This window comes from Hakea prostrata, chromosome 8 (assembly GCF_041222555.1).
Source record: "Hakea prostrata isolate BN-2017 chromosome 8, UWA_Hpros_2, whole genome shotgun sequence".
Taxonomy (NCBI): domain Eukaryota; kingdom Viridiplantae; phylum Streptophyta; class Magnoliopsida; order Proteales; family Proteaceae; genus Hakea; species Hakea prostrata.
In genome coordinates this window covers 52,895,415-52,909,302 of record NC_142607.1, presented here as the reverse complement: position 1 = coordinate 52,909,302, position 13,888 = coordinate 52,895,415, and the positions used below count along the sequence as shown (strand labels likewise).

At 37.7% G+C, this 13,888-nt stretch overlaps 2 protein-coding genes across 2 annotated transcripts; both read left to right on the top strand.

Annotated features, from left to right (window-relative positions):
• The first annotated feature begins 317 nt into the window (after positions 1–317).
• LOC149008584 (C2H2 and C2HC zinc fingers superfamily protein) lies at positions 318–4,460 on the top strand. The gene is made up of 5 exons (XM_089167478.1): positions 318–589; positions 707–768; positions 3,065–3,146; positions 3,424–3,498; positions 4,174–4,460. The coding sequence occupies exons 1-5, from the start codon at positions 460–462 to the stop codon at positions 4,281–4,283; spliced, it is 459 nt and encodes a 152-aa protein (XP_089023604.1). The 5' UTR covers positions 318–459; the 3' UTR covers positions 4,284–4,460.
• A 4,964-nt stretch (positions 4,461–9,424) lies between these two features.
• LOC149008583 (polygalacturonase At1g48100-like) lies at positions 9,425–11,610 on the top strand. Its single transcript, XM_089167326.1, has 6 exons — positions 9,425–10,084; positions 10,200–10,364; positions 10,457–10,501; positions 10,589–10,796; positions 10,877–10,958; positions 11,060–11,610. Exons 1-6 carry the CDS (start codon positions 9,704–9,706, stop codon positions 11,559–11,561), a joined length of 1,383 nt encoding a protein of 460 aa, XP_089023452.1. The 5' UTR covers positions 9,425–9,703; the 3' UTR covers positions 11,562–11,610.
• The last annotated feature ends 2,278 nt before the right edge of the window (positions 11,611–13,888 follow it).

The window sequence follows — 13,888 nt, the reverse complement described above, 5'->3', positions numbered from 1 at the left end:
AACCGGTGGTATTCCATTAGCCTGATAATAACAAACATGCTACCATCAAAGATCAGTTCAGTTGACAACATATTCTCCTGAGATTTTTTCATCACACGATAGTAGTCAGACCGATGTATAAATTTTGAAGAAAAATTAAAAATAAAAATCTTAATGGGTCCCATGTGGGCTCACCCCCGACTTTGTGGTTCAGAAACATTAGAGGGGCACTGTACAATTCCCTAGGGGCTGCCCTCAACTCTCCACTGTACAAAGAATCGGTATATGAATCGGCTGATCAACAGATTCTATTCCCGTTTTAAATCGTTGGAGTCGAAGAACACTTACTCGGAATCGCAGGTAATTCGGTTAGAGGGCTTCGACTTCATCTTTGGTTTCCCTTCTCCTGATTCCCAGAAGTTCTAGAGAAGAGCTTTTGATGGTGAGGAAAGAAAGGAAGGCAAGGAAGATCAGCAAATTATGCCGTTGACGAAGTACTACTGCGACTACTGTGACAAACAATTTCAAGATACGCCATCGGCTATAAAACGTCATATCCAGGGCGTACAACACCAAAGAAATAAAGCTCTCTGGTACGAAAGCTTCAGAGGTTAGTAATTCTTTTCCTTTATTAGAGTATACTTAGTGTCGCTTTTCCCTCATTTAATTGCTTTGTTGATTGATTTTAATTGATTTCGCTCGCACACGCATTGCTGGTTCGTGCCAGATCCAAATCAACATCAATTGGAGGGCTTCGGAAGAGGAGTCTGCAATCGTTTCGTGAGGACGGTAATGCCCATCATCTCTTTTCATTTGTTTCTGTTCTTGAGTTTCCTGCGTCAATGTTTTATTGTTTTCCTGTTAGAAATGGAAGTTGCTCTATGGTTGCTTTGCTTTGGGGGATAGTAGAACATACTCGTTAGGGTTATATTTCCCTTAACATTATTGGTCATCGTATGAAGTTCAAAGCTTACTATTACATTCACTGGAGTGGAAGGAAATTTTTGTTGGGTATCCACGAGTGCTTTCATTCATTGGGCATTTCATATTATTATTATTAATATTTGGTTCTTAAGAATGCCAGTCGCTTGTATGATAATTGTGTTCAACTCATATGATTGGACATAAACTATCCCCGAGCGATAATCTCGATTGGTTGATCAGCTGATTACACTTGGTGATTAGTACCTTGTAAACCAGAATAGTCTGATGAATTCCATTTGTCATAAAACTCTTTTTCTCTCAAAAATGCTAGATGACTTTGATGAGATATTAGAGTCCAGTACAAGAATAACAACTCAGCCATATCCCAAGTTTCCCAACTAAATTTATTGACCTACATGGACACTTCCTCTCCAGTTCTACTTGAAGTCTTCCTTTATACAGGGCCTCAGTTATACATTCATCACCATTTCTCCTAATGTCATTTTAGGCCTGCCTTGGGCTCTTTTAGATTCTCCAATCTAAATCAAGTCACTCTACTCTATACTGGGGCATCCTAAGGTCTTTCCTTACTTTTATCATTCCTATTTTTTCCATATCCTTCTAAATATCCTCATCTTTGCTATGCTGAGTATTTATACGGATGCTTCTTAGCTGCCTAACGTTCTACACTTACATCATAGTTGGTGTTATGACTGTCCTATACATAATTCATTTTAAAGGAATACTCCTATTGCACAACTTCAAACACACCTGTCCACTTCATCCATTCTATATTACAGTCCAATCAAATGTCAAATATACTTCATGACCAATTGCTGGGAATTCATCACTCAGCGGCTAAACATGACCTCTGTGGCAAGTTACAAATTCTTTTTTTTTCCTTTCTTTTCTCTGTTAGTCGTAGGGAATTTCCCACTAACTTCTCTTCTAAATTAAGTCAGTTTCCGGTACTGGGGCATCCTAAGGCCTCCTTTGAGCACTGCCTTGTAGTTTATTATGTGTTAGAGCTACTCTCCTGTCAGCTATGATATGATATGATCTTTCCTTACTTTATCATTCCTGTTTTTGCCGTATCCTTCTATACATCCTCTTCTTTGCTATACTGAGTATCTATATGATGCCTCTTAAGTCTTAACTGCCTAACGTTCCACACTTACATCATAGCTGATCTTATGACTGTCCTATACATAATTCATTTTTAAGTTTTGAAGGAATACTTCTATCACACAACTTCAGACACACCTTCCACTTCATCCATCCTATATTATAGTTCAATCAAATGTCAAATATACTTCATGACCAGTTGCTGGGAGTTCGTCACTTAGTGGCTAAACATGACCTCTGTGGAAGGTCATTCTATTTTCTTTTTTCTTTAAAGTCGTAAGGAATCTCCCACAGCCTCTCTTCTGTGGCAAAGTGTTTATGTAGTAGGAAATCTTCATGACCAACTGCTTCAAGCTGTGCAATGAATGTTAAAGTGGTCTACCAATTCTATGCATTACATACTTTTTTGTTCAAGAAATGCATGAAATGCACCTCCTCAATTGTAACAGTGTAGTTTGGTTATGTCACAGAAATGTTATGTTGACTTTACATAGGACTAATCAATTTCTCGGCGGCATCATTTGCATCACAGCTTCACAGGAGCTATTTGTTGTGAACTCAGTTTTTAAGAAAAAATAAATATGTAAAAATAAAAAAATAAAAAATATTTTCATGGACTTAACTTTGTTCTGCTGTCATTTGGCGATCCATGAGCTTGTTGAATGTTCAGATGTTCTACCTGATTTATCTCAAATTTTTAATTGTTTATTATTATCTTTGTTTATTTCTATGGGGATCTAGAAAATTGTGAGGAATGATCAATTGTTCGAGCTCAACCATTCATATCCTGACTGCAGTCTAGGCAGTTACCCTTTGGTTTATGGGATTTAGGTCCAGATTTCTGGACTAGACTTTGAATGCTAGGCTTCTTGCATATTTATAGAACCAGGTCCCTAATTTGTCTCAGCTTTATTATGCACATATTTGAAGAAAAAGAAGAGAATTCAATTTTGTCGGTCAGAAAATTTGCTTTAATTGTTTTTGCTTTTTTTTTTTTTCTTTTCCTTTTTCTTTTCTCACTTGTCATGTTCTGTAGGGTATATGTCATTACGGGGATTCCTGTAAATATTTTCATCCGAAGCAAAATATTCAGAATCCAAATATTCAAGGCATACCAGGTAAGTGCTGCTTTAATATGGTAACTTTCAGTATACTGTTTATTGATCTCTAATTCAAACTAACTCCAATTATTTCTTAAATTCTTTTTCTGAAGCTTAAAAAAATTGTGTATCTTTTTCCAATTAATTATGTAAATATGCATCAGAGCAATGAACTGAAGTGAGATATAGATTGTTACTTAACTCATTTTATTTGACAAGGCATGGCATGTGATGCCTTTTTTGGAGGCAAGTCAAATGATATTTCTGGTAATATATAACATGTTTCCTTGTTCAGGAGCAAACTTTGCCGGAAATTTTAATTTACCTGCTATGTTGGGAACTCAACTTACAAGTGGAAGCACTATGACAGGTAATTCTAGGTCACTGCCTCATTAATAGAAGCATAATATTCTCCTCCTTAATTGCTAAGGTGTCGGGTACAGTCATGAATTTACATTTTCAGTTGGTACTGTGAAAGCTATGGATTTTGTGCACCTGTTAGGTTTAAACAGGAGAAAGAGGGGGGGGGGGGGGGGGAAGGGTTTCGGGTTATTTTGTTCGATGCAGTGTTAGATGCCATCCTCCCCTCTTTTTGTGAGTACCTAGAACCGGAATACATATTACAAAAAAGGATTTAGATACTTAAAATGGCTTAGGATTCAATCATGAGATAAGGAGAACCAAACCGAGACTACTGATAAGCTAGCCTAAAGCTTGGCCGGCTCAACATTGGCTTGCTTAAAGAGCCTGGCTCGACCGAAACCCAGCTTGAAGTTTCATTGAGGGTCCTGTGTTTAATATCACCGTTTATGTTTTTGGGTTATACAATAAATGGTAAGACACTGAAGGGCATTTCGTGGAAGATTAAGGTGGGTAACTTAATCTTTGACCTGCACAATGACAACCTCTGCAGGCTTTACAGAGGAAGATATCAGCTCCTTCTCAATTAGTTGTAAACTTGTAATTGCTTATTTGCGTTGGATGTTTTGTCTTAAAAAACCCAGAAGGGTTCTTTTAGAATATTGACTAGTTGTTTATTTGGCAGGGAATGTGGTTGGAGATGCAATGGGAATTTCTTACGGTAATTTGCCTCCATCATTAAGGCTTCCTCCAGAGGGTGGTTATCCACCTCTTCCCTTTGTTGACTGGGGATAGATCTAATCATTTTCATTTTAAGTTCATGCGCGCTGTTGGTAATCTCATTTCCTTCATCCCTTGGTGAATGTAATGTAGAGTTATTATGTATATATATATATATCATTTGGCAGGATTTCATGTACATGGTGCAAATCTTGCTTCAAATCTTGCTTCAAATCTTGCTTCAAATCTTGCTTTATGGGTTGTTATCCTCTCAATTTGACTTGTCATTGGTTTGTCATCCTTCCGCCCGTGGTTTTTGTTTTTGGTTTCGGTTTCTTCAAAGGTTAGTGATCAGCCCACATGCAGGCGACTGACCAGTTGCTGTGTAAGCTTTTCTTTCTTTAAGAGGAAGAGGAAGGAGTGCTGATTCTTACCTGCATTATCTCACTCACGTAGACACCTACCTAGCTAGCGGCGCAAGAGACCCCAAAGCTATTGCTCAAAACAATAATCCCATCATTTTTAGGGTTTGACTCATCTCTGAGGACTTCAGCAGGGAATAGGGATGCATGTCTAGTGACAAAATGTGGGGTTTACATCAACTCTCTCTCTCTCTCTCTCTCTCTCTCTCTCCCACTGATGAATACTAGCATGCGGGTTTCTCTCTACGCTATAGACATGAAAACTTTTCTTTTCCTTAAATTAACTTTTATAGTTTTCTCATATCGATGGGATTGGTTAAGTCGTTAACATGTGCTTATTTTTGTTCTTGTTAGTATTTGGCCTTTTCTGAATGGAAGAAGCTCTTATGGTCTGAGTTGGAGTTGTGTTTTTTTTTCATGTACTCACTTAAATTGGATCCAAAATCTCCTTTGTCCACTTAAGGAGTTAATATTTTATTTTTGCTCAATCGGGTGAAGTAAACTATTTTATAAAACTTCATTTTATTTTTTCAAATTTACAAAACAACCCCATGTTCATTCGATTCAATAGGTACAACACCAGCGCTCTTCCCTTCTCTCCCTCTTGCGCTCTTCTCTTCACTTTTGGCTAAACTCCATCTCTCCTTGTCTACAGAAAACCTCTCCCAATCCTGAAAATTTTATAGGGCTTCTCTTCTATAAACCCATAGTTTTGAATGGAAGAATCCATTGTGCTTATTTTTGTTCTCGTTAGTATTTGCCCTCCAAGTGAAAAGTGAATAGGGAGTTGTTTTGTATATTTGAAAAAAATTAATGAAGTTTTGTAAAATATTTCCCTTCTTCCTATGGGCAAAATGGTAATTCAAATTTAAAGTTTGACAGAAAATTAATATTGGGTTTTTGTAATATTCCAAGTTCCTGCACAAAATGAAATATCGGCCACTTAAGTGGGCAAACAAGAATTTGGATCCAACGGAAAAAAAAAAAAAACAACCTCTATTTGAATGAATATAGAGGATTGTGTTCTCTTCAATTTCTTTACTACACATTTAAGAGGGGGATTAACTCTTAAGTACCGAAAAGATGAATCAGAGGTGAACTTCATTCATCTATCTAGGAGCTGGAGGGTACATAAGGATGCTCCTCTACAATATTCATGTTATAGTATTAGAAAAAAATGAAGAAAAGATTGTAGTTTAGGATACTTATAAGGATATGATTGATGGCGTGGTGGTTATGGAAAGCTAGAAATGATCGCATTATGGGAAAAAAGACTTGGAAACCCCAAGAAGTAATTGGAAAGGTGGTCTATACCATGAAAGAATTTTGAGCTAATTAGAAAATGAGCATACCAACTTCAGTTGGAGGGGTTGCTTGTGAAAGTAAATACTGATGCATCATGGGTTGATAAAACAAAAAAATGTGATGTTGGCATTATTATTAGAGATGCCAAAAGCAAACCCTTGGGCGCTTCATCATTACCTGGGCATTATAATTCTGCTGAAGAATGAGAAATTATTGCTTTTAGAACAGGTTTATTGGAGGCGCTGGCATGTGGATATGAGTCAATCCTAATTGAGTCGGGTTGCAAGTAGTTAATCCGGTATCTTGAAGGTGAGATTCAACCCCCGATGATAGTGGAACCCTTGATCCAAGATATCCACTATATGATGGATAACTTCCGCCATTGTATCCTTGTCTTTATTACTAGCAGTTCTAATGAAATAACAGATCTCTTAGCCAAGAAGACCCTTTCGGTTTCCGGCCCAAAAAAATGGTTAATTTTCGCTGAGTGATTGGTGGCATTATGTTCACCCTACCTCTTGCCCCACTTTGAAAGATTGATGGCAAATCTAAAAGGCCTTCACTATAAATATTTTAATTTTCCTTCTCTGACTTGCTGGATAAGGACATTAGTATTTATTAATAATCACAAAGATGCATGGAAGGGATCAAAAGCAGTACAATTTTTTTTTTTTAAAATCCAGAATAATAGGTAGTCAGGTCTTGGAACTTTACCACCTTTCAACATTTCAATGAAGGATGAATTTTTTTATTTTTTATTTTTAAATCTGCAGATTTGTGTTGGCCATTCTTCTGGTTACAAAATTTCACTCCCCCTTTGATATAGTAGCTCAAATGTTCAATGCTGAAGTTGCATAATACATATAAGAATCTGCCAATGATGAGTTTGCTCAATTTACAAGAAAAACCACCTATTGAGGGGAAGAAAAAAAACTGTAATTCATCCCATATCAACTGAAGTAAACAGCAAGAGATTCTATTCCTTGTATGCACACTCTTACAAGACTGTGCTGGTCCTTATTCGAAATGAAATCAATATTTAATTAATTACATCTGATTGGTGTTCTTACTTCTTCGAACTAAAATTAGAGATGACAGCAATATGCAACTACATCTTCTTGATTAGGGTTTTCAAGGAACGTGGTCAAATTTTAAATGATTATAATTCAATTCTATTGGGATTCTTTCTAATTTTGTAAAAGAAAGGCCGGCGGCATGTCATATGTGGGGTTTGAGGTGTGGAGTTTGTAATTTTGTCTTTAGAGACCAAAAAAGTGGACAGAAGTGAACTATATAAGTGGCTTCAATTCATAGTGGTTTTTACTCTTATCAAGTTGGTTTTGTTTTTTAATTTTTTTTTTAATGGGGTGGGGTTGTTAGAGAAATTAAAAATGGTCACCATTTCATAAAATGTAAAGTTCCATATGAAATTAAGCTATGTTATAGGGACACCAATATTTATCCAGAAGAAAAAAGTAACGCAGAATCAATATTAGAACAGTGATACATTATAAGTAGAGGGTAAATTGATGAAAAATACGATAATAATGCCTATTCGTTATGATGTCAAGTACTGAATTAAAACCCTAATCAGGACTGCAAGTACAAGCTTTCTTACTTGAATCCAATGCCAAAACCATCGTCTACAGTACATAGCAGAGCAGCACCACATGCTGACACTTGGATATTATTGAATTGAACGGCTGAGATTAAAATGAAATGGGTAAAGTCTTAGGAATTGAAATTTAAACCCATCATACATATCCTAACATAGAGTTAAGCTTGCAAGTACAAGCTTGCTTTTTTCTTTTCTTTTTTTTAACAACCTAGTGCTCCCCGCTATGCAATGTTCGGACTTTTAATCGAGTGAGACCTATGCAAGCATTAGCCCTCTGCAGTACTAGTGCAAGCACTAGCCCGATTAGCAAAACCCCACCAGAAGCCTAGTATAATCCACAAAAACCAATAGCACCCATGCCTAGGCCAAAAAACACACAATTGTTCAATGCAAGAAACAAAGGAGCAAAGGGAATTCGAACTTACCTTAGACATGAAGTTTATCAAACCACTTGGGAGTGAGCTTGGGACCACAGTCGGTTGACTCACAAAGGTTGGCAAATTTGATTCGAACGTAAAAGGTGAACCCAAAAAATAGGTCTAGTTTGATAAATTGAAACTCAAAAATCCTAATCACAAGATTGTAATATTCCACGTGACATTTCAAGAGAGTGCACCATTGTGCACAGCAGACGATGTTTTTCAATGCTGGGCCTGTTTATATTAAAATAATGAATTTAGGAAGATTATACTATAAAAGAAAAGAAAAAAATTAGGAAGATGGCCATAAGGATATATCAGTCTTTTTCACTATCTCTTATGAAAAGAGGACAAAAAAATTTAGAGACTATTTTAGTCTAATGCTCTAACAGGTTAGAAGTTTCTAGATTTTATGCACATACGCCTTATATCTTGTAGATAATTGTTTTCTTCCTCTCTCTCTCTTACTAACCCAAAATCTTTTATCTTATCCATCTTAATTAAAGAATCTAAAAACCTTCATCTCAATGGATGAAAACCTAAAAATTAAAAACCAAGTAATACCCATTCCAGACAAAAAAGAAATCTAAAGTGGGCACTAGTAGTTGTCAGCAAAAAAGCTCAAAGCAAACCCAGCCACACACAAGGGTTTTTGGTCGGTAGATTAAATTTCCATAGGCCTTCCATCTCAGGAAGTGGATTATCCACGTCCATGCTTCTATGTCAACAAAAAGTTGAAGTGCAAACCTTACTCCATGGCTTTGTCCAAATTAGAAAAATTAAGAATTTCAAATACCAAATCAGACTTACTCCGTTTTCAGCAACTGAACTTGATTGAAACCCACCTGCATTCTTAATAGGTAGTCAATCTCTTTCCTTTCTGGTAAATTTCTGTCATGGAACAAAACAAATAAAATGTTAATCCGGCTAGAACTATCAAATTTGATGCCCAAAAGAGCTAGAGTCACAAGAACTGATATAGTATCAACTCCTGCAATTGAATTGTTTGGTTCAGATGCTATTGGGAATTACAGATAAATTCTCTTGATATCTGTGCCCACCAAATTTCCGTTCTTGATTCTGCAACTGGGAACAAAAGAAGATTTGATTACTATAGAACTGTGCTGAAATAACTAAAGATTGGGACCAAAGAAACTGAAAGTTGTGGGCACAACATGGGGTGGGGAGGGGGTTGGGGTTGGGTGGGGGTGGAGGTGGGGGGTGGGAAGATCATCTATTACCTATCCAATCTACCCTTATTCAATCTCACCTTTTCCACAAGGGTGGCTTGCAGGTTCCACATTCTCCAAAAGGGACATTCTTAAATGGAATTGGTCGGTTCCACCATCAAACAAATGATTAAAAAAATATATTGGAAGGTGCAGATTACCAGGAAAGAGCCTATATAAATGGCTTCAAGCTAGTTTACTCTGTACCTGTCTTCCTCAAGCTGACTCAGTTCATCCCTTGCAACTTGTTTTAGTGCTTGGTTGCTTAGAGTGCTTACAACATACTCAAAAGAAATAGGTTGAAATCGACTTCTTGAGACATAGGTGCCCTTGCCTTGGTTCTGCATTCCCTTGTTCTAGCTGCAGAGTAGTGACAAACCCAACTTTGGTTCTCTGAAATTTGACACTGTATGTTGCCTATCTACTGCGAGAGACCACCCATAAGTTAGCTTAGTTCTCCTAGCAACATTTGTCCCCTGTTCAGAGCTACTTCAACCAAACAATGAAATTTCCCCGCGCGTTCTTTCTAGTCTTCTGCATTTCCATTTGTTTCTTCTTCCTATCTGCCCAAGCTAGACTGCATAACCACACAAAACACAAGCACAGGCACCAAATATCCCCAATTTCACAACCCCCCGCATTAGCACCAGAGCCTGCCAGCCCAATTTCTGAAGGGAACTGCACCAATTCTACTGGCATTTATAATGTACTATCATATGGTGCTGTTGGGGATGGCATTACCGATGACACACAGGCTTTCACGATGGCATGGGATGAGGCTTGTCAAGTCGAATCAGCAATTCTTCTAGTTCCGAAGGACTACTCATTCATGATACAGTCTACAATTTTCACTGGTCCATGCCAAAACAACTTTGTGTTTCAGGTAAAGTGGTTCAACCCTGTGGTCCTGGTCAATTTGCAATCTTAGTTTGTATCTTCTAATTAACAGAACAAAATGCAGACTAATTCTGACCTTGTTACTTTTTTCATCTGAGAAGATTGACGGGACTCTTATGCCACCTGATGGACCTGATTCCTGGCCACAAAGTAATAAACGCCAGTGGTTAGTCTTCTACAGAATTAATGACATGGCATTTCAAGGAGGTGGGCTTATTGATGGAAGAGGAGAGAAGTGGTGGAACCTTCCCTGCAAACCTCACAAGGTAGAACTACATACATGCATGTCGTTAAACTCTCTTGAATTACAGTTTTGAAGGCTTCTGTTGATTCTCTGTTGTGTTTATCAATGAAACAGGGAATAAATGGAACAATGATGCGGGGACCATGTGATAGCCCTGTTGTAAGCCCACTTGGAACCCAATGCATTTCCAACTATTCTTCTTTTTAACTACAGCAATGGCTAAGTAGTCACTGTTTCTGATTTCAGGCCATAAGGTTCTTCATGAGTTCCAATTTAACTGTCAAGGGGCTCAGAATCCAGAATAGCCCCCAGTTCCACTTTAGGTTTGATGGTTGCAGAGGTGTTCATATAAATGGAATCACCATAAAGTCACCTGCTCTAAGCCCCAACACTGATGGAATTCACATAGAGAACACAGACTCTGTGGAGATATATAATTCAGTTATCGCCAATGGTATGAACACAGGTTCCTCATCTTTCCATTCTTTCCATTTGCCAGTGTCACCTGCTTATACCAATTGAGACTTCCTGTAGGTGATGATTGTGTTTCAATTGGAACTGGTTCTTATAATGTAGATATAAACAACATCACATGTGGGCCAAGTCATGGAATCAGGTAATCTTTTTCTTCTTAGTTAATTGAATGAATGAGAAGTGAACATTAAGATAAAAACTTTCATTAAGCGATTGGCTTCCCTCTCTTTCTACTATCTCCAGCATTGGTAGTCTAGGCAATCACAACTCGAGGGCCTGCGTCTCCAACATCAGTGTCACAAATTCTCTCATAAAGCTTTCGGACAATGGAGCAAGGATCAAGACATGGCAAGGCGGATCAGGTTCCGTATCTCATGTGACCTTCAACAATGTTCACATGGATACTGTGAGGAATCCAATCATAATTGACCAGTTCTACTGCATCAACAAACCATGTACTAATGCTACATCAGCAGTCTTTGTTTCAGACATCTCATACACAAACATTAAAGGAACTTATGATGTGCGAAGTCCCCCGATTCATTTTGCCTGCAGTGATCAAGTCCCTTGCACCAACATAACACTGTCAGATGTGGAGCTTCTTCCATCCCAAGGGGAGATTGTGTCGGACCCACTTTGCTGGAATGCATATGGTGAATCAGAGACATTTACCATTCCACCTGTCTACTGCTTGTTGGAGGGCGTGCCAAGATCAGTCCTGCAGAGTGACAACGAGCAATGCTGATTCATCATGTTAAATTAGATGATGTAAAGCAGATTTAAATATGTACGATGCAAAAGAAAAGCTGTAGATGGATCAAATCAATCTCTGATCAACTAATTAGTGGTGTAACATACACCCAATAAGTGATTTTGGAGATAGCTTCTAGCTTCATCCATGGTGAACAGAGTCAAGGTCATAAATCTCCCTCTGGTATTGTAATATAACAAGTCCAACACTGTCCCTAAGGTCCCCTTTAACAGCAATAAAGACAATGGATCTCCTCACTGTGGGAAAAGAGAACTTCACTTATAACAAATATGTCGAAATGAAACAAGACCATTGAACTGATCAAAAGCCCAGCAGGCTTGCCCTATCAGTTCTGGACTTTTTTTTTTTTTTTTTTTTTTAATTTATGAAAAACGAGACTGATAAGGACCACTAAACTAGAAAATCAGTCCAAAACCGACCATCTGCCATTGTTAATAACAGGACAGCCGCAGCAGTCAAGACTGTAATCATCCATTTGATGAAGAATCGAAGAGGACCCAAAATTAATACAAGGGTCTTATAGCTAATTAAGCTTCTTTCCAAGATTTGATGGGCATGTTCCATCATTGTTTTGCTAGTTCCAGAAAGATTCCATTTGAGCCACAAAGGAAGTGTGGAATCCAAATTTGGTATCTATAACATGTTCCTGTGTTAACCCAAGTAGTAAAATATAATTTCACTTGCCCAATGAGTAAAGAGCCATCATTAACAGACGAATGAAGCGAACAGCAACCGAAAAAGTAACCCATTAACAGCAAGAGACGGCAAAAGAAGAGAATTATTTATTCATTTGAGTGAGTGAAGATGTTTCGTAAGTCGTAAAGCTTAGGTGGAGGACGGTTGTGGTTTCTTACCTGATTGAGTTTCTTCTCTCTCTTCTCCATCTCCTCCTTTCCAGTGTCACGCGCAATTTCACAAACAGATTGTATTCGATTTCTGTGACAGTGATAGGATGCTGCATTGGGTGGTGGAAGGGGAAGTAAACCTTTGTGTTGGTGGTCTGAGAAAGCTCAGTGAGTGAGGGCCGGTGCACGGGCTAAACTCATAAAGCAGACCCAAATAAGGAATCTAATGAGTCAAGTTGTTAGTTAAATTCCTTATATCCATTGATGGTCTCCTCCATGGACAAGCTTTTTCCTCTGCTGACGAGTCTTTCTTTGTCTCTACATGAAATTCAAATTGTTGGGTTTTGTTGTTTTTTTCCGTTAGAACCTTCAACTTTCAACTTTAAACTTTAAACTGTTAAACCAGAAAAATGAGAGAATGAAGTCAGTAGAAAGGAAGAAAGCTTTTAAACAAGAACAAGTGGTAGTAAGAATTGGTGGGTTTCCATCTTTGATGATGGGCAATCTACTGGTTACAGACGGAAAAAAGAAGAAAAAGGCAAAAGGAAAGCGGTTTCATTTGAAATCAACTGTGATTTGTAAGATAAAATAAAAGAAAAAAGCGTTTCGCATGAATATGGACAGAAGCCTGCGCAAAGTAGTCCAAAAGAAGAACCTACAGAGAATCTAACTGGAAACTCCTTGTCCCGAGAAAAATGTTCTAATTCTTGATTCTGGATTGATTCGCATCAGTTCTGGGTTTTTTTTTTTTTTTTTAATCATTTCTCGAAGGGTCCAATACTAATGTTCGATGTTTGTGGCGCCAATTGTAAACGTTCTTGTGCTGCATCTATTGGTCAGGTCTTCTTTAGTGTGTGTGTGTTTTTTTTCTTTTTGATAAAACAGATGATTTTATTAAGGCTAAGTGGAGGAAACAGTTTACAAAGATTTCATAGCCAGGGAGTGGATAAAGGCCAACTAATCATGCCTGTGAGTGACTTGGTCCTCCTTGCTAGATGATCTCATACATGATTGAATCTCTTAGAAATGAAAGTAAAATTGCATTCTTCAAAAGCAAAACTTAAATATCAGATGTCTTCTATGAATGCTTGAATCGAAATAGGCGGCAGCTTCTGACTTTGTAGAATTAAAATTAATTCTTCACAGTCAGACTCAAAAATAACATGGTCAATGCCTTCAGCTAATGCAAGAAGTGCTGCCTTCCTCATAGCCTCCGCTTTTGCCATTAAAACTGTTGATGCAAAACTAGGCTGAAAAACTGCAAAAGATGGTGCTTCTTGCCAATTGCACATGATGAAGCCCATCCCACTTTTCTATTAATATGATCAAAAGTGGCATCTGAATTTACTTTGTAAATGAGTCTCATTTTTCTCTTTTCCAAGCTAATAACTTGTCTTATAATGGTAGCAAACAAATCCAACATAGTCTTAAGCATGCAACATCAACAGTAGCCCT

Bases quoted from the DNA above. Each gene is read 5' to 3' on its own strand.
- LOC149008584 (XM_089167478.1), top strand. From the start codon at position 460: ATGCCGTTGACGAAGTACTACTGCGACTACTGTGACAAACAATTTCAA. The intron at 769-3,064 runs GTAATGCCCATC...CATGTTCTGTAG, and splicing joins GCAATCGTTTCGTGAGGACG to GGTATATGTCATTACGGGGA. The intron at 3,147-3,423 runs GTAAGTGCTGCT...TTCCTTGTTCAG, and splicing joins AAATATTCAAGGCATACCAG to GAGCAAACTTTGCCGGAAAT.
- LOC149008583 (XM_089167326.1), top strand. From the start codon at position 9,704: ATGAAATTTCCCCGCGCGTTCTTTCTAGTCTTCTGCATTTCCATTTGT. The intron at 10,797-10,876 runs GTATGAACACAG...GACTTCCTGTAG, and splicing joins TAATTCAGTTATCGCCAATG to GTGATGATTGTGTTTCAATT. The intron at 10,959-11,059 runs GTAATCTTTTTC...TACTATCTCCAG, and splicing joins GGGCCAAGTCATGGAATCAG to CATTGGTAGTCTAGGCAATC.